The following is a 25717-nucleotide window of genomic DNA, read 5'->3' on the forward strand; positions in this document are numbered from 1 at the left end:
CTATAATACGATCTAACTGGAAAAGCGTAGCTTTCTTATCCCATTACTCGTTAAAATTTAACGTACACGGCTCTTTAAATAATTTTTGATAAAAATTCAAATGAGTAGTAAAAAATATTAGATACACTGTTACGTGTATAAAAGTTTTTAACCTAATCTTTTGTAAAATGTTTAAGCTGAGTATTAGTCTTTATCAGATTGGCTTAAGCCATCAACATGGAGATTGGAGGTTTTACGGCGTCGTTGCTGCTCTCAGATTTTTTAGTGTCGCCCGGAGCGAGCATTTTGCAGCGTCAGTAATTGGAGACTAATTTATCGCGTGTTCCCGCGAGATTTATTGGCAAAGGATAAAAACTGTTTTTTAAAATAAATATTCACACAAATTGTAGATCTACGATAAGAGTTTTTATTGCTGTTAAAACTGGTGATATATTATTTGCAGTGTATCGTGAATACATATCAAATAGAGAGACAGGGAGAAGATATTTAATGACAAAACAGTATACATTAAAACTGTAGCAAATAATTTTATTAATAATCGTACATAAATAATAATTACAAGAATATACAAAGTAAAATATAACAAGATCAATCACTCGGTTAATTTACACCAATCGCCATCGGCACTTTCGAAATAAAGGCAATCAAATTTAATGTTTAAGATCTCCTTTGCTCCATAATTCTTATCTTCCTTTAAATTTAGAGCCAGCTATGGCCTGTAAAGTGAAGAACTGTTTTAAAGCGCTAAAAATCCTCGCGTAATACTTGGCCGAAGTTACTGATGTATCGGACCTAAATTTTCTGCATTTTATTTTTCTGCCGCCTGAAATATGCAATATTCCTTTGTTTTTACTAAACAAAATAAAAAATAAAAAACTATCGGAACACTAGAATGGATATTTACATGTCCTTACCATCTCGTATCGCATTTCTTCAGTGATTCGCTCGCAAAGATCATTCGGTATGTCGTTCTGTGTAACGTCTTGTAAGACATATTTAAGTTGGGACGTTCTGTAAAAAAAGGAAATATGGTAAAATATATATTGGACAACATCACATACATTACTCTGATCCAATGTACGTAGCTAAAGCACTTGTGTTATGGAAAATCAGAAGTAACGACGGTACCCCAAACACCCAGACCCAAGACAACATAGAAAACTAATGAACTTTTTCTACATCGACTCGGTCGGGAATCGAACCATAGACCTCGGAGTGGTGTATCCATGAAAACCGGTGTACACACTACTCGACCACGGAGGTTTTCAAAATATTTGTAAGATTTGAATTTGAAATTGGAATCATAAGATTTTCGACTATTTTAATCGAAATAACAAATGCCAGATATAGCAAACTTAGTAACGAAAAATACGAAATGTCCCAAAAATTTGTATAAGAGAAATTTTGAACCGTGAAGTAGGTTTGTACTTGGCAATAAATATATTTTTAGAGTTAGTAAAAATGATCAAAGAATGGCTATTTTAAAAGAATTATTTAAATTCATTTATAAAATCTACATTAAAAAGGAATTGAAGTTGCAAGATTGATGGAGCAGTACAACTTGGAGGGTCGTTGCAAGATAATGGCAGATAGATGACCGAAGAGAAACATTTTCTCTCAAAACAAATTTATGATTAGTTTTTAAAACAACGCAAATCGATATCCCATATAGCTGGTCTATTTCTGTGTCAATTCATGGGCCGATATTTGAATTGATAACCTGCCCGGCATGCAATACATGGTTATAATGAACATGTCGCGAACAGATTGTTAGGTCAACTATAGCAACAAGCAATTAGTGTTCAACAAAGTACTTTTCATCACCTTTTTGTTTCGGCTTATAATTACTAAGTGTTTCATTTACTACGAAGATGTAATTAATGTACTTTGTTTAAAAAAAAAAAACAAAAATCCAAATGTTTATTTTTACAATAAGCGATAGCTGTTTGGTGGTGGTTAGGCAAAGATGTACATCATATTTGAAAAAAAATATTTGTTTTTTAGATAGTTTGTGCTAACAGCGGCCAATAATTTGAATATGTTTCCAGAGTAGGTTTTTTTTGTCCGAGCCGCGTACAAGGTTACAACCCGTTTATAGTTTGCAAAATTTGAATAAAGGAATAAATACAACTTAGAATCGATTTTTGATAAATTTAAAAAATATAACTAACTGTATATAAATAAGCATATATGCACTCGTTGCACGTCGAGCGAGGTACGGCGCGTCCTCTTTACCTCCGAAGTTGTACTCGATCGCCTCTTGTTTGCTGCAGCGTGACACAACGTCATCATCGAACTTACACCACTGGAAATATGAACATTTGTACTTCAACAACTGTCGAGAGCAATTATTTTTATTTGAATTTATAACAAATTTTTATTAGTTACAAGTCTATGTTACTAATCTACAATTATTATGTTAAATGATATGCTTAACCTTTTTGAAAGAAAATAGTTCTGTATCTTCAAAATTACTTAAATAAAAGCGTTTAGCCATTATTAAGACTTAGTTTTTCTGAATTATTTAGGGAACCATTTCATAACATAATTACTACTTAACTATTTAACTGGTTAAGTAAATTCACAATTATGAGGAAAAAAGTATGAGCAAAAAATATATTCAAGGGAGTCTCAGTTCTGATGAAATTTGCATTATTTGTCTTATAAAAAATGAATATTTCTAGCCAGGTATCGAAAACTCTAATTAAAAAAATATACTTTGTAATATCACATTAAAATTCAACATCTTCCATAAGTTTGCCCTGTATCATTACTTCCTACAATTTGATTTCTATTACCCACAATATCGAATAGCATAATACAGAATTTGTTTTCTTCCAAAACTTCAAAGAGTATTTTTGCTATTTCTCATAGTTTCAGAATTGCTCATCATCGGAATTTATATTCGATCTAAGAGATATTGTATGATTTAAAATCGTTTAATTTTTTCATGATTATAGATTTGGGTCTATCTTTCATCGAAGTATATTATCAAATTACTTTTATCTTAGTTATTTCATCAGTTTGTCAAATTATTATTACCTTTCCGTCGCCTTTAGGATTAATAAACACAACGTAGTGTCCACCGTGATTATCTCCTGAATGTACGAGCACCGCATGCAACGTATAATGTGCCGGAATTTTAGGTGTCTCCTGGAGATACTGATCCAGATTTACTTCCTCGTAAAATTCAAATCTGATCAAATTAAAACAAAAGTTAAATGAATATTGATTTTTAAATTCATTTTTGATTAGACAATTCGATAAAAAAATACCGAAAGGGAAAATGCTTACAGAATTTAGAGAACATTTTTTATAAAAAATTGGGTTTGCTTAATCTATTCAAAAATTTGTAATCTTAATTAAAATCTGTCACTCTTTACCTATCATTAAATTTAACAGAGGTGTCACTTTGTGGATCGTACTGAAAACGCATTAGGTGTAAATGTAGAATAGGCGGGAATACATCAAACCGAACACCTTTCTCAGCTTCTTGTAGACCATGTTCTCCTGCATCATATTTGTTCTCGCCCTCCAACAATTCCGTACTAATGTAGTCTTTAAATGATTCATAAACTAAAAGTATATTTCGTAGTTTATAAATGAAAACCAGTTAAAATATATTCTCTGTGAAGATTCTTAACTTAAAATGTCCATTCCATGAGGAAAATTTATTTAATTATTTGTTACAAAAATGTGTTTCGCAAAATATTAAGTTGACTTGCAATGCTGAGTTAACCATAGGAATCTTAAATGTCTTTGTAGACTTACAAAAAGAAGACCAATTACTTATTTTTAAAAATTTTATCTAGCGTAAAGTAAAACAAAAGAGAAAAACTGACTATTATTTTTCCCCTTAACGCTAAGTTGGATATCGTAAAATGTTTCGACGCGAGTACTTGTGCAATTTACATTCTTGCATTTTATAAATGAAGTCATTTTTCCTTCAAACAATTTAGGCACCGTTCCTTCAACTACGGTACCTTTCATTTTATTTTCTAGTTTGTCTAGTAGTACCTTAAACAACACACGAAATTGTCAGAAATTTATATGAAATCCTTTGAATTTGCATACATTTTTGTTGGAATAAGTATTAATTGTTGGACTAAAATAAAACAATTCCTCTACCCTAAGAAATTCTTGAACATCATGCTGCATAAAAGAGTCTAACGTTTCCCAGCCGAAACTTTTCGTAAGTTTTTTTGTAGCTACTGTCTTATCCGAAAATTGTAGATCGTAGAAAACTCGTTGAAGAGCAAAAGCAACTGATCTAGAACTATCATCACCGACGGTAGGTATTTTATAAACGGCTTTCCGTAGAACATTTGTGAAGAAAAGAGTTTGCAAAAGAGAATTCATATAACAGGTTGCTCCTTGATTTTTCAGTCCTGTAAATATCAAGCCTATTTTATTTGAGATCTTTTATTTGATTAAATTCTTATCAAGTTATATTTCTGACCAATATATCCTGTATGCTTCTTAGAGTCCCAAGAAACTCCATGTGGAGCTTCTGCAACTACATGAGCCTCGATTACTATTGAATCATCTTTTACAAATCCGTTATCAGGATCCATTAAGTTTTTCCATGATATAAAATGAGCAAAACCCCAATCGTCTTCTTTGCTAGTTAATAAAACAAGTATTATTTACTGGAGATAAAGTCAAATAAAATATTATACTGTAACAATCATACCAGTGATACATATGATGTAGCTTCCTGCAGAGATGTTCGCCATCTGGCTTGTGCGACAAAAGTTTTAATTCTCCTAGCCCATAGCAAGACCATCCTGGAGAATCGCAATCTCCGTTACATTGCAAAAAAATCCCCAGCGCCTTTTGCTGTTGTCGGTCCGGAGTTGTTGTATTTCGAATAAGAACTAGAATTTTCCACGGTAAACATCTCACATAGCACGGCGGAGATAAAACTTGTTCTCTAAGCTGGCTAATATTTTGAACTGTGTAACGAAAGGTCGCGTCCGGACGGGCATTATCTTCATCGTCTTTAGTAAGTTCCTAAAGATTTGAATACTTTATAGAGTAAAATTTAGCTTCGTATTTATAACTTTAAAATGTTTATGTAACTGTTATTTCATGGTATGATATTGATATGAGTTTTTAACTGTGCGCTTGTCACAAATATTAAAAATTTAAAATTAAATCTCACTGCGTTGGCTTGTAGTGTATCGGCTGTTGTATTTTCCGCGCTGCCGGTTTCAAGCATTTTTCAGCAATGTGGTTAAACTATGAGAATTAAACGTTATTTAAATACCGTCACTTTTTTAAAATAAAATACATATTCTCTTAAATTATTAGTACCTAAATGACTAATATATTAAACAAAAATTGAATTAAAAATATTACCTTACTTTAAATTGTAATACATAATGACTGTTATCAAAAAATATAAATTAATTTTGTAAATTTTAAGCCGATGACAGATGTCATGAAAGAATTTGGTGTCATTTTTTTAAACCCATTCAAACGGTCCAGTTGTTTAAATTACTGTTTAATTTGACACAAAGAGGTCGAATAACATTAAATATTCAATTAAATAGTGCAGTGCAATTAAATATACTGAACACAAAAAAAAAGAAACTATCCATACTAAACCTTGAGTAAGTGGTATTAAGAAAGGATATCCTCTAAGCATAAGTGAGTAGTGATTTTATCTTATTTAATTTCGGATGATTGGACATTGATTCATGTGACACATGACTTACTTAAAATAATAATACCAAACACACTTATATAGTCTTAAATTTTATTATAATATTCGTAAATAAAGTAAAACTGAAAATTGATAGTGTGTAAAAGCACTAAGCGGCCGTTTTCCGTTCACCAGTATTAATTAAATCCCGAGTCATCTTGCGAAGACATTATTCAGTATTTGGAGATTGACAGACAGATGCTGGGACCCTTAATTAAAATTTGTAAATAGCCTCCTATTAATGACAAATTATGCAAACATATTAATTACGAAGACTGTCATTGTAATCAGACTTTCTAATGAGACAAAGGGAAGAATATTGAAATATTAATTTATATTAAATTAAGTAAGCATAATTGAAATGTTAATCTATTGAAATTTTAACAATAGTTAATTATATTTCATTAAAAGCATTGTTTGTTCATCATTAATGTAATGAAATGTCAATTAATACGCTTTCACAGATAACAAATTAAAAAAAATACCTTGATTAAGTAATAAATAAAATGTAATTCAATAAACAGAGTCAGTCATTGTTCAGACGTCTATATGTTTAAAATGTAGCTGAACGTAATAATAATCATGGCTTACAGAACAAAGGACATATTCACACAAAGTAGTCAAAAGGCCTTACTCGCGTACCGAGGCACGTGTACATGTATGCAAAGTGAAAATAATAGGGAAAAAATATAGAGGGAACTAATTAGCGAGCCTTGTTACTGTCTCTCGAGTTTCCTTTTATATTCTTTTTATATATAGTTAAGTGGCGTTCGCAGGAAATGTCTCGCTCGTTTATTTGTGCGTACGTTTTAATGCATTATATTTTATTTCAGGCCTTATTATAACAATGTGGATCGATTCTTCTTTTGCGACGGGTTATGCGTTGTTTTAGAATGTGAGGATAGTTTTTAAATAACGCATGTACTATATTTAAGAACTGGTAACGATTATTTATTAATTAAATAAATATAATAGAAATATTACATTTAATACGATATGAATATCATTAATATTGAATACCTAAAAATGCAAAGTCCGTCTTAAAAGGATATTGGCGATGCGGCAAATTTCAAGAACTAACCAAACTGTGAAGGATATATTATTATAGGGCACGTTTGTGTTATCTCATCTCATCTCTCAGCCGAAGAACGTCCACTGTTGGACTAAAGTCCCCCAAAGATCGCCACAACGACCGGTCTTGTGTAGCCCGCAACCAGCGGCTTCCCGCGACCTTCACCAGATCGTCGGACCACCTTGTATCCTATCCACTTGGGGCCTATCCACGTTGCGTCTACCGGTCCAAGGGCGAACATAATTTCTACATATATCCTCACTCTTATAATCCGATACATCCGGGTACACATAAGGGATATATAAGATGTGCCGTGTAAGTGCGACTCTACCTAGACTCTGAGTTGGTAATTGGTACAAAAACTCAACTTTTAATGAACTGTGTAATCTGAACTAATTATCTCGGAAACTGCACGCTCATAAGATAACCACTGAAACATAGACGGATTTAAATTATGGTGTATGACACAAACAAACGGAAAATATGAAAGTATATTATATTATAACAATTACAGAATTTTGCTTTTAAAATATGTTAAAATCTTTAGTTGACACAAAAATAACACAGTTCACCCGAAAAGGCGGTAAGTCTATAAGAGAATCAAGGGAGTAATCCCTTAATAAAATGTATCCGACCGAATAAAGGTCAAATCGGAATAGTAGGGAATTCAATCCTCCATTAGAGATACAAACGATTTAATACATTAACGTTAATGGGACATGCGTATTCCAACGGATTATTCTAATATTATTAGACGACAATCCGTAATCGAATGTTCTATTGTGTTATTACTTAAAAAAAATTATACATATTGTGCTTTTTCTAAACGCGTTCATCTAAATAGTGTTAAAACTGGGTCTCTAATTTTCTTATCAACATGTGATAATTATTTTTGTCATAATAACACTCTTTTTATAATAATATAAAATATATACATAACATACATAAGAAGCCTGTAAATTTCTGGGCTGGGCTAAGGCTTCTTCTCCCTCTGAGGAGAAGTTTTGGTGTTGGGTTGGTTTGAAATTAGACACATGCAGGTTTCCTCATGATGTTTTCCTTCACCGCCGAGCACGAGATTAATTATAAACACAAATTAAGCACATGAAAATTCAGTGGTGCTTGCCTGGTTTGAGCCCAAAATCATCGGTTAAGATTCACGCGTTCTAACAACTGGGCCATCTCGGCTCACACATAAAATATATGTAAGCAAGAAACTCATAATAATCTGAGGAAGCCGATATAAACCTTTAATTATTATATCCATTTCTAAATTTGCAATTATATGTTACTCGTTCGACTAATTATTGTGGCAACAGCGAGCTGAGATGTTGAAGCCAGGAATGAAATTGCAACTATTCAATGACCACTAAGTAAGCTCCTCAAAGAGCTGATTTGGTTTAACGAGATCCACTCATTACACTGAAAAAGGCTTAGGATTAAAAAATTACAAAGTAGTTCAAAAAATATATATAATTATTTACTAACTTTGAAGGAGATAACCTATATTCCAAGATTTCCGTTTGAAACAATTTCTATTGAATTGTCAGAGGGGATTAAATCTTGACTTCGTAGTAATTGAAACAAGGACCCTGTCGAAATCCGATTAACTGTAAATGATGCTGACGCGACCCTATTATTGGAGAGATATTTTCGATAGATATCCCTAGATACACTGGTAAGAATATTTGATTGGAACAGTTCCAAGATTTTTATGTACTCGTATTTTGAACATATATTAACTTTTAATATCTGTCATTACGAGTTCTATTTTTAAAATTCAAATTTGTTAAATGTTATGTTTATATAATTGTATTTGAGTTCCTTATATTTGCGAGTTGTATTTTATTGTTATCGTATAAATAATTATTAGCTAGTTTTATACATTATAGATATTAATATAAAAATATTTGTAAACGTTGTGATGAAATGGTATATATATATGTATATATGTATAACACTGGAAATAAACTCGTTAACAATCAAGCAAGTTATTTAATTGTTTATTTGAACGTTCCATTTTCAATTTAAAACAGATTTGCTCGTTAATAGAAAAATAATTATTTATTTTACCTTTATTTATTGGAATAAGATATTAGATTTCTGTTTGGAATAAAAATTATTATGTTTGTAAAATATTTGAATAAAGAAAGAGGTTTTTAGTCCATTTATAATGTGTAACACACACTCTACGAAAACAAAGAAAAAGTGAGTGAATGAGATAACTTTTCCTTAAAGGACATTGCTTGATTTAAGCGGCACTTATAGATGGTCGTTTTCAAAGTCATCTTAACTAATTATTACGTATTTCTGTTTACAGTGTTTTTGGTTTCAAACATCATCGATTCATTTTGATGTTGTTTTTTTGTTTCTATCACATTAAATACATTTTGGCGATCAAATGATTACCTTTAAATGCCGTCTATCTTAACTCCGAGAAAAACAAGCGTGTTCTATAATATAGTATGAAAATATTTGTACAATGGGACGATATTTTTTTATCCAGCCTTTTATATATATGATTATAGTTGTATTACAATATATATAACAATTCATTTACGATTCGTTATTACTTGAGATGATTAAGTGGTCCAAGTAACCGAAGATTTAGGGTACAAACCCGAGCATGCATCACTAAAATTTTATGTATTTATATTTGATTAATTTCGAGTTCAACGTTGAAAGAAAATATCGCGAGGAAACCTAGATTTGTATCCATCAACCCTAGCCTATGGAATACATTCCAAACAATCTCAAAATGAAAATAACAAGCAGCGTTTAAATATTTATATATTGAATAGCAATAAAATGTTTGCACAGATCGACTGTCACTTGAACCAGTGCACATGTGATACGAAAGGGCTTATATATAATTACGATAATTTGATACGTCATGTTACTATGCTTTAAATCTTATGGCTATTATACTTCATGTCGGATATGACTTTATGACATTTTACGATTGTGTTCGATAGAGGTATTCTGTAAGAGGAAATTCTAAACTCAGCGTAGAATGCTAGCGTGAAATGTCACAATGTGATGCGACACTTACTATAATAATTATCAAGTATTAAAATGGCGTATCACCGTAAGTCGATTGTCACCATTTCACAAGTGAGATAGGAAGTGAATTCTTACAGAAACGCACTGCAGCTGTGAGTTTCAAGTTTTTTCGCTCATTCTACTGTAATAATGTATAATTAATTGTGTTTTTAGCACAACGCTCTATATAGATAACTGAATAACTAATGGAACACTTAACATTGTCTTTTTAATATCATACCTACGTCTTATTTTGCTTTACTTAATCCAGATTCTTAAATAAAAATAATGACCTGTTAAAATTAATGTTATCAAAGTTTTTTTTATGCCGACTTTTTTAACATGAACGTGTTATTGATGACAAGAATACTATTAAAAAAGAAAATAAAACCCAAAATAAATTCCGGCTCGTGAGGGAATTGAACCCCCGACCTCCACTTTAAAATTTTTAATTGGGCGCTCTAACCGCTAAGCTAACGAGCCGCTGCGTTATATTGCGAATACTGGAACGTATTCGAACACTATGACAACGTTATCTTCATAATATCATCAGATAGTCTAAATTTAGACAAATGAGTAAGGCAGCGAGCAGTATGCTGTAATATCAATCTTCTTCGCTTCTATTGTAAATAAATAATTTATTGATATTGAAATTATTTTAGTATTGTATTTTAATAATTAGTATTTTTGTTCTCTACTAAAATTTATATTTTCAGTTTTCAACTGATAAATAATATTAGTAATAATCAGTTGATTATTATCACAATTATAACAATTATTAATAACATGTAAAGTATATATATATTTAATGTAAATAAATAACCATCATATACCTATGTATATATTTATAAACGAGCCAGCCACATGTTGTTAGGATATAACATATAACAGCGATCTGTTGTACTTAAAGAAGAAGATTAAACATGCTTATCAATTTGGAATTTTTAGTTAGTAGTAAGATTCGAAGGAATTAATGCTTAGAGCTGATTTTTTTTTATGGCTTTGGTTGGCGGACGAGCATATGGCCCACCTGATGGTAAGTGGTCAACACCGCATATAGACAAAGGCGCTGTAAGAAATATTAACCATTCCTTACATCACCTATGCGCCTCCGACCTTGGGAACAAAGATGTTATGTCCCTTGTGCCTGTAATTACAATGAGATAGTAGATAGAAAAGCTATTTATTAAACTTTGTTGTTGGGTTCAAATCCATGGAGCGCTGTTATCATATGGTCTTTAAGTCCATATTGGTAAGATAACTTTCATGTACCGGATGAAGCTCTATAATGTATATACAACAACCCGCATTGGTTACACAATACAATACTACTTTATATTGTGTCCAAGTCGCCTAATTAACGCAAGTCAATCTACAACAATCTAGATTAATACAAATGCTTTGTATTGATCTTATCTATTGCGTAAGGTCATTGAACCCTGACAGGAACAAAAGATTTAACACAATTATATCCAAACCAATTACCTGTTTAACTTAGTATTAATATAATAATATAACCTAGTGGCGCTCTGTCATTGTAGAGACTATATAGGATATATAGGTATGTCCTTATTTACATACATACCTGAATTATATTAATACAATACGTGAAAATAGTATAAATTTTGTTGCTATATATAGTTATCATTTTAATGATAAAAAAGATAAAAATAAACTGAAACTTGAAATCAATTTATTTGACAACAATATTAATCCTTATCAAAATGAATAATATTTTTAAGAGTTTTCTATTGATTGTCTAAGCTTCGTAATTTTGTTTATTTATCTCACAGGACAGTTTATAAAAAAATAAAAGGTAGATCGAACGCGCGGTACATTAAAGCAACAAAAACATGAAATCCAAAGCGGACCAATTCCCGGAAGTGCAAAACGACGCGTCTTTTTATTGATACGTCAGAGGTGCCTTGATTACTTTTTATTTTTATCTTTATTCTACGCTTTGGTTTTGGTTTCGCTTTTCTTGCTTCACTAGAGTATTCAACGCGTTCCATTAGCCTTTTAGTGTATAATTTGAGTCCAATAGGATAATAAATTAAAAATACATATCACTGTTTATATTCATTCACTAGCTGTGCCCGCGACTTCGTGCGCGTTTGAATTTAATAAAAAGGCGTGACTTTATTATTATTTTACACATAATTCTTAAATAAAAGTAGCCTAAGTTACTCCTTATTACATCAGCTATCTGCCAGTGAAAGTCCCGTCAAAATCCGCCCAGCCGTTCCAGAGATTAGCTGGAAGAAACAGACAGACAGACAGACAAAAATTGGAAAAATTGTTATTTAGGTATATGTAACGTGAATACATACATATGTATTTAGTAATAGATTATTTTAATATTACAAACAGACACTCCAATTTCATTATATGTATAGATTTATATTCTACTGCAGATAAAACATATATCACTGAATGCGTGAGACGTATATCAATGACAAGTGTACACAGCATACATTTATTATTTATTAATTAGTCCAGCCATTATATACATTTGAAAATGCAAATGAACTGAGTAGGCTGGTTTTTGGATATGTTGTATCAGACTGATACAACATTGACATGATTTTGAATGTGTTGGCTTAGAAAAGCTTAACTTGAAATCGACCTCGACTTCCTACAACATATATCCAAAAATCAGCCTTCTCAGTTAATTTGCATATCTCAGCCTATTTTGTATGTAATGACTGAATTAAATCTAAAAAATGAGATCAATTAACAATTTTCAATTGTTTTTTAATATGAACGTAAGTTAGCTTGGAATGCTTATTAGCAAAATAATCGTCACGCGTTGTCCAATAAATAAAAAGACGGATTAACGTGTTAAAAATTCTGTAAAGAAATTAAGATAGGACTCTTTGGAATGGAGTGCTGTATGACGTCAATTAACTCTAAAAGCACTGAGAGGATCGAGGTAATTTATACTTGCATTGTGATCACTAAAGGCTGAAATTATTTTGACTGAAATTTGTAGTAAAATACGTCTAGTGAGATTCAACTAGTGTACCGTTTTAAAAAGAAAGATACTTATTTTGTACAGAAGATAGAGACATATACTATGAGGTAACATTATTTATGAGGTGACGATTTTTTTTATACATTTAAAATAGTAAACTTTTTTATGGAATAGGTAAACGGACGGACAAATGGTGGTAAGTGGTTGCTACCGTCCACCGACATTAGCGCTATAAGAAACATAAATTATTCCTTAAACCGTCAATGCGCCACTAACCTTTTGAGCTGAGATGTTACGTGCCTCGTGACTGTAGTTACACTGGCTCATTCACCCTTTAAACCGGAATACAGCAATACTAGGTATGCTCGTCGAATATATGATGAGAGAGTTGGACCTACACAGATGGACTTACACGAAGTCCTACCACCGAGTATTTAATTTAAGTTTTGTAGTATTTAATTTTTGAGTTAAATAATTTCTGTTTTAATTCATCATGCACTTACATTCTATCACAGTGCATATTATTAACCTTCTGTTGTAATAGGTACCTTTTTGTTTTCAAGCTTTGAACTTCCTTTGTCATATACCATAGGTTATATTCAAAAGTTTTAGAAAACAAACATTAATAGGCATATTGTTGTTATATTCGGCTACTATAATATGCTTGTATCACATATATAAAACCTCTTTGAATAACACTGTTTATTGACGGAAAACGCATTGAAAATCCATTGCGTAGATAAAATGATCTATGCGTGAAGAAGGCAGGAAGCGACTTTATTTTATACGATATACAGATAACAAAGAATTACTGCAATTTCTATTAACAGGTATTTTATTGATATAACTAGAAAATTATATTCGTATATATTTAATTTCCTAGTTATTTTAGTGTATTCAATTAATTTCTGATACTACACGTAATAATTGCTGCGTAACGTTATTTCGAAAGGTTCTGTCCTTAGCATCTGGGACATATAATACTCTCTATGTAATTGCAGAATATTCCTACGTTCCTACAAATCTATCAGACATCAATTGTGATCTGATAGATAGTAGAACCAGTTGAAGATAATAGGTTGCAGGTCAATGTACTCAAACTATTATATGTTGCTATAATTAATAAAAGTGAAAATTGGATTAACGTAACGTAATAAGTATATTTTTTTAAGTTCACAAACTACGCAGTTAGTAGTTGTCACTTGCGTTTTAGATAAATATGTAGCCTACGTCCTTCTTTAGGGGATCAAGTTTGCTTCATACCAAATTTTATCAAATCAGTGATTTGACCGTGAAAGGATAACAGACAGACAGAGTTTAGTATTTATAAAGTATAAATATATTTAAACCAAATAGGTTTAAATAGGCAGTAGTTTTTACTCGGTGGCAGGACTTTGCGCATCTGATTCTGCTTTTGTGTTTGAAGATGAGTGAGCCAGTGTAACTAAGGGCACAAGGGACATAACATCTTAGTTCACAAGGTCGGTGGGCACATTGACTATGAAAGGAATGGTAAATATTTCTTGCAACACCCTTATGTATGGACGATGGTAACCACTTACCATCAGGTGACCCATTTGGTCATTCACATACACATAACATACACATTATTTCTTAGGAATATCATTTCTGTATGTGACAAGACAGTTCACACAACATAAACATTTCCTTAACTACGAAGTTACAAATTATCATATTACCTGTAGAGATATTATGAATTATAAATGAACGAATAAATAGTGTAGTATTCTAATGGACAAAATATATTCAATATAACATACAATGACGCCTTTTGATGCATATCTGCCTGAATTTGTGTTACTAACTACAACAAAGCTTGACTAGATTGTTAATTATTATTGTATGTCTTCGAAAACGTTCCAGTGTATTTAATGGACCAAGAAAATAACTCTCTCAGTTGAAACTTGACAACGTATTGTTCACATACATATAGAATCCTTTTGACGTGAAACATCCATTGGTGTGCCTTGGGTGTGAGACCGACTTGTACACTGTGAAGGCAAACGATATAACGGTCTCTTATACTGTGATACGAGTTCCCCCTTTTCGCCGGTTCACGCTGCTCTTATTATACAATTTCATTACGATAATATCTAATTAGCTATAATAAATAATTCTAAAGGCCTCCTCTCCTTTGAGGAGAAGGTTTGGAGCATATTCCACCACGCTGCTCCAAAGCGGGTTGATGGCAGATGTGGCAGAATTTCGTTAAAATTAGACACATGCAGGTTTCCTCACGATGTTTTCCTTCACCACGAGAAACACACGCCAAACACGAGATGAATTATAAACACAAATTAAGCACATGAAAATTCAGTGGTGCCTGCCTGGGTTCGAACCCGAAATCATCGGTTAAGATGAACGCGTTCTAACCACTTAGTCATCTCGGCTCAATATAATATCTAATAAATTCATTTTAATTAATAAACCATAAATTCACAGCAGCTGGTTCCATAACGGTCACACTTTTTAAATTTGAGAAATTAAATGTTACTTTTTTTTAAACTTAGAACGTTTTGTATCTCAAAGCATTTACCGCAGGTCCTGATAATTGCACAAATATGAAACTTGATAGTAGATATCAAAGGTGACTTATTACTTCTGTGCTAATAAAGACGTGTTAAATTACTATTATTTACTATTAATTATTGAAACATGTATAATTTTTAATGAATTTGCACAATAGTTTTGTTTATATGTTACAATATATATCAATAAAAAAGTGAATATTGTATCTGTGATTCCAAAGAATTAATACATAATTGTATCGTATTATAACAAGAAATGAAATATCTAAGCGCGCTTTGAAGATTCTTCGAATGTATCGAGGCTTCCTAAGCTCGGGCACTTATTACTTGAGACAGCTTAGCAGACGACCGCATCGAACTTAGACATCTTCTTATTTACTTCGGCATTTCAACAAAAACAGCGACTGCTTTACAATTTTATACTACTTGCTTCTTCGTACGGTAATAAATGGACGGTCCCTATGGTATAGATCTGTAGACAACGTGATCATTTATCATAAAATCACTAAAAGGATTTCGATGAAATTATTGTGAAGGCATTTCTCGACTTCGATAAAATTATTATTGGCAGATCAAAACACAATGGATACTTCGGATAACTTCATGTTTAACATTGCTTTGCAATTCCCTCACTATAAAACGACTACACTGTCTTTGATCTAATTTTGCGTGACTGGCGTCGTATTGAGTGGGGAGCTAGATCATTAGCAGCCCGTAAATGTCCCACTGCTGGGATAAAGGCCTCCTCTCCTTTGAGGAGAAGGTTTGGAGCATATTCCACCACGCTACTCCAATGCGGGTTGGCAGAATACACATGTGGCAGAATTTCGTTGAAATTAGACACATGCAGGTTTCCTCACGATGTTTTCCTTCACCGCCGAGCACGAGATGAATTATAAACACAAATTAAGCACATGAAAATTCAGTGGTGCCTGCCTGGGTTTGAACCCGAAATCATCGGTTAAGATGCACGCGTTCTAACCACTGGGCCATCTCGACTCAATATAACATACAATGACGTCATAAATCTTGGGGGGGGGAGCTAGATAAGACTTTGGAATAATAAATGTTAAGATAATTTTCAATACCGTCTAAATTTGCAAGCTCTGTAAATTACCTTAAACTAATCCTGTAATTGGTAATCCGATCTGAATAAAAAATTACGTACCGGTTATATTATATAAACCCATTAGATGCTGACGTTAAAATTTCAAATTTAGTACTTGTAATTTATTTGAGACGCACTCGATATTCTTTAGAGGTAAAAATATCGCTACATGGTTCAAAGGGCTAATTACCAGTGAGAAAAAGAATGAACATAACTGAATCTATATGCGTTTCTATGCATCGTTATAATGAAAGTCAGGATTTCCTTTATGTCCTGCCAAAATGCATAGTTCCAGTGAGATTCAAACTTAGTCGTAATTTATAACGCCTGAACGAATTTTAATCAAAGTTCGAGTTGGATTTGTATGCGTGTTAGTACACAGGTATAGTTTTCTAAGGGTAAAAGTAGTATTAAATGCTCATTCTACGTTCCGTTGCAGTTATGGGATTTGGACGTAATTTAGTGTATAACTAAATAAACATGGATGTATAATATTTTTATTATTTTCGCTTATTACATTATCTTTTTCTAAATATAAAGAGGCAAAGATAAAGCAGTTCAGTACCTCATTCTCCTCTGTTTGTCAACCGGGTTTCTTTTTTTTTTTGTTTGATAGCATTATTGATGAGATTACATAAATAAAGAAACTTGGATAACAAGAGTAATGAAAACGATTATGCTTCGAATATGATCGAGGTCAAATTTCAACCACTGGACGGACACTAGTTTTCTAATAATATTATGTAACGATTTTAGCTAATTATATTATTTGCATATAACAATTCACCAGCAACCCTGACCGCTACGTGAAATATAACTTGATAATACAAATTGACTTTGTGGTATCTCGTGCAAGCTTTCGGCTCGGCTTTGTCCAAGCTCGTCTGGGTAGGTTCCACGCACTTATTAGATATTCTACGGTTAGACAGCAATATGTAATATTGTTGTGTTCTAGTTTGAAGGGTGATTGAACCAGTGCCAGTGGGTTGGTGGCGCATTGGCGATATAAAGAAAGATTAAATGTGTGTGGTGAAAAATGTAATAGTTATGTAAGTAATTTGGCACCAACGTCTATGAGCTTAGCTATTTGCTTAGCATCTGGTGGCCCATTCCTGCGTCCTTCTCTGAATTAAATAAAAAAAAAACAATACATCAAAGGAACGCACCATCGAATTCTTCAACAATTTACGAGGGAGATATGTACGTACCTGATGAGAGCTTTTACTACAATGCAGGATTTTGACTATAAGCTGATAATACGTTTCATTATTTCGTAAATATTTTTTCAAATAGTATTAAGTTATAAATAAGTATATTATACAATTTATTATGGCTCGCGTAGTCAATATTCTATCTAATATCTTAACTTCAGTTTTAATATCCTTAGAGAATAGTAGAAGACAGGATTAGTTGTTGAGATCCGTAGAAATAATTATGTTAGACATAAAACTAAATGAGAAAGATAATTAAATTGCCTTAACCTAAAAGAGAGGGTTAATAAAGATTTATTTTGTATATATGGTGTATATTTTTGTTTATTTAATAAAGATAGGTTGACGATCAAATGGAAGTCAAAATGTTCGACGTATCCATGTGAAATCCATTGTTACATTAAACATCACTAACCATAGAAAATACAATATGATGTTTCGTGCCTGTAATTACACTGGCTGACTCACTCTTATAACACATACAATCGTTTAAACCAAGACATACAGAAATCCTACCGCGAAGTATTCAAAGGATATGCTTTATTTCTTAGGGGTGATTTAATAATATATTTAAGTAAATATAATTATCATCACAGGATTATTAATATTACCTAAATTGTTTTAATGATTAAAACACACACTTTATTACGTAAAAAAACTGATGATTCTTTTAGTGTTATTTTTTACTAAAACACTCAAAGTTATAAAAATGGTTTTTGGCATGAAATTATAATGAGTTTACTTTAATATTTTGCTTTTGTAAAATTTTGTATTGATATTAATTGTCTATTAGAAAATTGTCTGTGTAATTTTATAAAATTATTTCGATATTATTTAAGCAATCAAATATTATAATATAATATTATATTTAGTTACTAAATTAAATTTTACTCTCAGCTAGATAGTTGAAAGTAATTTAACTTATAAAAGTTGCTTAGAAGATTATAAGTTAAACAATACCAATTAATTGATGGCAGAAAGAGAAATCTGTGTTTATCTAAACAAACACTACACAATGCTTATATTTTGGATCTACGTGTAATTGTATCTGCCTATCGTTTTTATTTTATTATTATATAAACAATGATCATGACCAGCCATAAACGATTACATTGGCACTGTAAGAATATTAACCATTTTTACGTCGCCAATGCGCCACCAACATTGGGCGCTAAGATGTTATATCTCTTGTACCGGCAGTTACACTGACTCACTTACTCTTCACCCGAACACAACAATACTATGTATTATTGTTCGGTAGTAGAGTGTCTGATGAGTGGGTATCCAGACAGGTTTGCATAAAGCCCTACCAAGTTCGTTACCAAAAACATAAAATATCAACTAATTTTATTATATAAAAAAGGTGAATTTTATTAAACTTAGTTACCATTACGGATGGTAAAATTTCAAATACCAATAATGGTCATAAAAATATGTGAATCTTTGAAGATAAATACGAACGAACAGTACGAACTTATAATAAAAGTATGTCCTGTGATTTTAGGATGTATAAAAATTACGATCTCCAACAAACATATCAAAAGTAAATATTGGACCTTTCCACCAAAATAGCGAACAATAACATCAATCCTCGTATCAGAGTTGTATTGGGTGCCACTTACATGGACGTCGCTATCGAAAACCTTGTTCATTTCTTCTGAATGAGTGTCGCTGGTGTGTCACTTTCAGAAGTTTCTTTGATATAAATTAACTAGAAGTGCACATTTCATTTATTTCACATTTTTTTAACTAACATTAACATTTTACTATGTTATTAATTTAGAACCTAGTTATTATCCTAAATAATATTTTAAATGTGAAAGTGAGATAGTTTATTTGATTTCTTGTTTATTACATAACTACTGACCATGCTTCACGAAACGCACACACGTTATTAGGGGAACAGCAAGGGATATAGGGTACCTAATACCTAACTTCTCCTCACGCATAGGCAGAAACAAATATTGTATGTAAAAATCAAGAATAATTAAATAAACAAAAAGAATAGAAGAGAAAAACTTGGTGTCACCCGGTTGGACCGAAGTTGCTTAGCTATATATATATATATATGTATATAATTTTATATATATATTTTATTTATATATATATATATATATATATATATATATATATATATATATATATATATATATATATATATATATATATATATATATATATATATATATATAGCTAAGCAACTTCGGTCCAACCGGGTGACACCAAGTTTTTCTCTTCTATTCTTTTTGTTTATTTAATTATTCTTGATTTTTACATACAATATTTGTTTCTGCCTATGCGTGAGGAGAAGTTAGGTATTAGGTACCCTATATCCCTTGCTGTTCCCCTAATAACGTGTGTGCGTTTCGTGAAGCATGGTCAGTAGTTATGTAATAAACAAGAAATCAAATAAACTATCTCACTTTCACATTTAAAATATTATTTAGGATAATAACTAGGTTCTAAATTAATAACATAGTAAAATGTTAATGTTAGTTAAAAAAATGTGAAATAAATGAAATGTGCACTTCTAGTTAATTTATATCAAAGAAACTTCTGAAAGTGACACACCAGCGACACTCATTCAGAAGAAATGAACAAGGTTTTCGATAGCGACGTCCATGTAAGTGGCACCCAATACAACTCTGATACGAGGATTGATGTTATTGTTCGCTATTTTGGTGGAAAGGTCCAATATTTACTTTTGATATGTTTGTTGGAGATCGTAATTTTTATACATCCTAAAATCACAGGACATACTTTTATTATAAGTTCGTACTGTTCGTTCGTATTTATCTTCAAAGATTCACATATTTTTATGACCATTATTGGTATTTGAAATTTTACCATCCGTAATGGTAACTAAGTTTAATAAAATTCACCTTTTTTATATAATAAAATTAGTTGATATTTTATGTTTTTGGTAACGAACTTGGTAGGGCTTTATGCAAACCTGTCTGGATACCCACTCATCAGACACTCTACTACCGAACAATAATACATAGTATTGTTGTGTTCGGGTGAAGAGTAAGTGAGTCAGTGTAACTGCCGGTACAAGAGATATAACATCTTAGCGCCCAATGTTGGTGGCGCATTGGCGACGTAAAAATGGTTAATATTCTTACAGTGCCAATGTAATCGTTTATGGCTGGTCATGATCATTGTTTATATAATAATAAAATAAAAACGATAGGCAGATACAATTACACGTAGATCCAAAATATAAGCATTGTGTAGTGTTTGTTTAGATAAACACAGATTTCTCTTTCTGCCATCAATTAATTGGTATTGTTTAACTTATAATCTTCTAAGCAACTTTTATAAGTTAAATTACTTTCAACTATCTAGCTGAGAGTAAAATTTAATTTAGTAACTAAATATAATATTATATTATAATATTTGATTGCTTAAATAATATCGAAATAATTTTATAAAATTACACAGACAATTTTCTAATAGACAATTAATATCAATACAAAATTTTACAAAAGCAAAATATTAAAGTAAACTCATTATAATTTCATGCCAAAAACCATTTTTATAACTTTGAGTGTTTTAGTAAAAAATAACACTAAAAGAATCATCAGTTTTTTTACGTAATAAAGTGTGTGTTTTAATCATTAAAACAATTTAGGTAATATTAATAATCCTGTGATGATAATTATATTTACTTAAATATATTATTAAATCACCCCTAAGAAATAAAGCATATCCTTTGAATACTTCGCGGTAGGATTTCTGTATGTCTTGGTTTAAACGATTGTATGTGTTATAAGAGTGAGTCAGCCAGTGTAATTACAGGCACGAAACATCATATTGTATTTTCTATGGTTAGTGATGTTTAATGTAACAATGGATTTCACATGGATACGTCGAACATTTTGACTTCCATTTGATCGTCAACCTATCTTTATTAAATAAACAAAAATATACACCATATATACAAAATAAATCTTTATTAACCCTCTCTTTTAGGTTAAGGCAATTTAATTATCTTTCTCATTTAGTTTTATGTCTAACATAATTATTTCTACGGATCTCAACAACTAATCCTGTCTTCTACTATTCTCTAAGGATATTAAAACTGAAGTTAAGATATTAGATAGAATATTGACTACGCGAGCCATAATAAATTGTATAATATACTTATTTATAACTTAATACTATTTGAAAAAATATTTACGAAATAATGAAACGTATTATCAGCTTATAGTCAAAATCCTGCATTGTAGTAAAAGCTCTCATCAGGTACGTACATATCTCCCTCGTAAATTGTTGAAGAATTCGATGGTGCGTTCCTTTGATGTATTGTTTTTTTTTTATTTAATTCAGAGAAGGACGCAGGAATGGGCCACCAGATGCTAAGCAAATAGCTAAGCTCATAGACGTTGGTGCCAAATTACTTACATAACTATTACATTTTTCACCACACACATTTAATCTTTCTTTATATCGCCAATGCGCCACCAACCCACTGGCACTGGTTCAATCACCCTTCAAACTAGAACACAACAATATTACATATTGCTGTCTAACCGTAGAATATCTAATAAGTGCGTGGAACCTACCCAGACGAGCTTGGACAAAGCCGAGCCGAAAGCTTGCACGAGATACCACAAAGTCAATTTGTATTATCAAGTTATATTTCACGTAGCGGTCAGGGTTGCTGGTGAATTGTTATATGCAAATAATATAATTAGCTAAAATCGTTACATAATATTATTAGAAAACTAGTGTCCGTCCAGTGGTTGAAATTTGACCTCGATCATATTCGAAGCATAATCGTTTTCATTACTCTTGTTATCCAAGTTTCTTTATTTATGTAATCTCATCAATAATGCTATCAAACAAAAAAAAAAAGAAACCCGGTTGACAAACAGAGGAGAATGAGGTACTGAACTGCTTTATCTTTGCCTCTTTATATTTAGAAAAAGATAATGTAATAAGCGAAAATAATAAAAATATTATACATCCATGTTTATTTAGTTATACACTAAATTACGTCCAAATCCCATAACTGCAACGGAACGTAGAATGAGCATTTAATACTACTTTTACCCTTAGAAAACTATACCTGTGTACTAACACGCATACAAATCCAACTCGAACTTTGATTAAAATTCGTTCAGGCGTTATAAATTACGACTAAGTTTGAATCTCACTGGAACTATGCATTTTGGCAGGACATAAAGGAAATCCTGACTTTCATTATAACGATGCATAGAAACGCATATAGATTCAGTTATGTTCATTCTTTTTCTCACTGGTAATTAGCCCTTTGAACCATGTAGCGATATTTTTACCTCTAAAGAATATCGAGTGCGTCTCAAATAAATTACAAGTACTAAATTTGAAATTTTAACGTCAGCATCTAATGGGTTTATATAATATAACCGGTACGTAATTTTTTATTCAGATCGGATTACCAATTACAGGATTAGTTTAAGGTAATTTACAGAGCTTGCAAATTTAGACGGTATTGAAAATTATCTTAACATTTATTATTCCAAAGTCTTATCTAGCTCCCCCCCCCAAGATTTATGACGTCATTGTATGTTATATTGAGTCGAGATGGCCCAGTGGTTAGAACGCGTGCATCTTAACCGATGATTTCGGGTTCAAACCCAGGCAGGCACCACTGAATTTTCATGTGCTTAATTTGTGTTTATAATTCATCTCGTGCTCGGCGGTGAAGGAAAACATCGTGAGGAAACCTGCATGTGTCTAATTTCAACGAAATTCTGCCACATGTGTATTCTGCCAACCCGCATTGGAGTAGCGTGGTGGAATATGCTCCAAACCTTCTCCTCAAAGGAGAGGAGGCCTTTATCCCAGCAGTGGGACATTTACGGGCTGCTAATGATCTAGCTCCCCACTCAATACGACGCCAGTCACGCAAAATTAGATCAAAGACAGTGTAGTCGTTTTATAGTGAGGGAATTGCAAAGCAATGTTAAACATGAAGTTATCCGAAGTATCCATTGTGTTTTGATCTGCCAATAATAATTTTATCGAAGTCGAGAAATGCCTTCACAATAATTTCATCGAAATCCTTTTAGTGATTTTATGATAAATGATCACGTTGTCTACAGATCTATACCATAGGGACCGTCCATTTATTACCGTACGAAGAAGCAAGTAGTATAAAATTGTAAAGCAGTCGCTGTTTTTGTTGAAATGCCGAAGTAAATAAGAAGATGTCTAAGTTCGATGCGGTCGTCTGCTAAGCTGTCTCAAGTAATAAGTGCCCGAGCTTAGGAAGCCTCGATACATTCGAAGAATCTTCAAAGCGCGCTTAGATATTTCATTTCTTGTTATAATACGATACAATTATGTATTAATTCTTTGGAATCACAGATACAATATTCACTTTTTTATTGATATATATTGTAACATATAAACAAAACTATTGTGCAAATTCATTAAAAATTATACATGTTTCAATAATTAATAGTAAATAATAGTAATTTAACACGTCTTTATTAGCACAGAAGTAATAAGTCACCTTTGATATCTACTATCAAGTTTCATATTTGTGCAATTATCAGGACCTGCGGTAAATGCTTTGAGATACAAAACGTTCTAAGTTTAAAAAAAAGTAACATTTAATTTCTCAAATTTAAAAAGTGTGACCGTTATGGAACCAGCTGCTGTGAATTTATGGTTTATTAATTAAAATGAATTTATTAGATATTATATTGAGCCGAGATGACTAAGTGGTTAGAACGCGTTCATCTTAACCGATGATTTCGGGTTCGAACCCAGGCAGGCACCACTGAATTTTCATGTGCTTAATTTGTGTTTATAATTCATCTCGTGTTTGGCGTGTGTTTCTCGTGGTGAAGGAAAACATCGTGAGGAAACCTGCATGTGTCTAATTTTAACGAAATTCTGCCACATCTGCCATCAACCCGCTTTGGAGCAGCGTGGTGGAATATGCTCCAAACCTTCTCCTCAAAGGAGAGGAGGCCTTTAGAATTATTTATTATAGCTAATTAGATATTATCGTAATGAAATTGTATAATAAGAGCAGCGTGAACCGGCGAAAAGGGGGAACTCGTATCACAGTATAAGAGACCGTTATATCGTTTGCCTTCACAGTGTACAAGTCGGTCTCACACCCAAGGCACACCAATGGATGTTTCACGTCAAAAGGATTCTATATGTATGTGAACAATACGTTGTCAAGTTTCAACTGAGAGAGTTATTTTCTTGGTCCATTAAATACACTGGAACGTTTTCGAAGACATACAATAATAATTAACAATCTAGTCAAGCTTTGTTGTAGTTAGTAACACAAATTCAGGCAGATATGCATCAAAAGGCGTCATTGTATGTTATATTGAATATATTTTGTCCATTAGAATACTACACTATTTATTCGTTCATTTATAATTCATAATATCTCTACAGGTAATATGATAATTTGTAACTTCGTAGTTAAGGAAATGTTTATGTTGTGTGAACTGTCTTGTCACATACAGAAATGATATTCCTAAGAAATAATGTGTATGTTATGTGTATGTGAATGACCAAATGGGTCACCTGATGGTAAGTGGTTACCATCGTCCATACATAAGGGTGTTGCAAGAAATATTTACCATTCCTTTCATAGTCAATGTGCCCACCGACCTTGTGAACTAAGATGTTATGTCCCTTGTGCCCTTAGTTACACTGGCTCACTCATCTTCAAACACAAAAGCAGAATCAGATGCGCAAAGTCCTGCCACCGAGTAAAAACTACTGCCTATTTAAACCTATTTGGTTTAAATATATTTATACTTTATAAATACTAAACTCTGTCTGTCTGTTATCCTTTCACGGTCAAATCACTGATTTGATAAAATTTGGTATGAAGCAAACTTGATCCCCTAAAGAAGGACGTAGGCTACATATTTATCTAAAACGCAAGTGACAACTACTAACTGCGTAGTTTGTGAACTTAAAAAAATATACTTATTACGTTACGTTAATAAGTATGGTCATAAAAATATGTGAATCTTTGAAGATAAATACGAACGAACAGTACGAACTTATAATAAAAGTATGTCCTG

General features: G+C 32.0%; 1 protein-coding gene across 3 annotated transcripts; it reads right to left on the reverse strand.

Moving 5' to 3' along the window:
* Positions 1 to 556: 556 nt before the first annotated feature.
* LOC125065768 (ubiquitin carboxyl-terminal hydrolase 7-like) lies at positions 557 to 5383 on the reverse strand. Of its 3 annotated transcripts, none has more exons than XM_047673583.1 (11): positions 5362 to 5383; positions 5165 to 5241; positions 4694 to 5013; positions 4460 to 4623; positions 4129 to 4388; positions 3843 to 4017; positions 3384 to 3576; positions 3043 to 3196; positions 2172 to 2305; positions 915 to 1011; positions 557 to 716 (listed from the first exon to the last, which is right to left on the reverse strand). In XM_047673583.1, the coding sequence occupies exons 2-11, from the start codon at positions 5219 to 5221 to the stop codon at positions 684 to 686; spliced, it is 1587 nt and encodes a 528-aa protein (XP_047529539.1). In that variant the 5' UTR covers positions 5222 to 5241; positions 5362 to 5383; the 3' UTR covers positions 557 to 683. The 3 variants fall into 3 exon arrangements, with proteins under 3 accessions (XP_047529539.1, XP_047529538.1, XP_047529540.1); XM_047673582.1 differs by having other exon boundaries at positions 557 to 823; positions 905 to 1011; XM_047673584.1 differs by lacking the exon at positions 557 to 716 and adding an exon at positions 751 to 823.
* Positions 5384 to 25717: the final 20334 nt, after the last annotated feature.

Source organism: Vanessa atalanta, chromosome 8 (genome assembly GCF_905147765.1).
Source record: "Vanessa atalanta chromosome 8, ilVanAtal1.2, whole genome shotgun sequence".
In the NCBI taxonomy this organism is placed as follows: Eukaryota; Metazoa; Arthropoda; class Insecta; order Lepidoptera; family Nymphalidae; genus Vanessa; species Vanessa atalanta.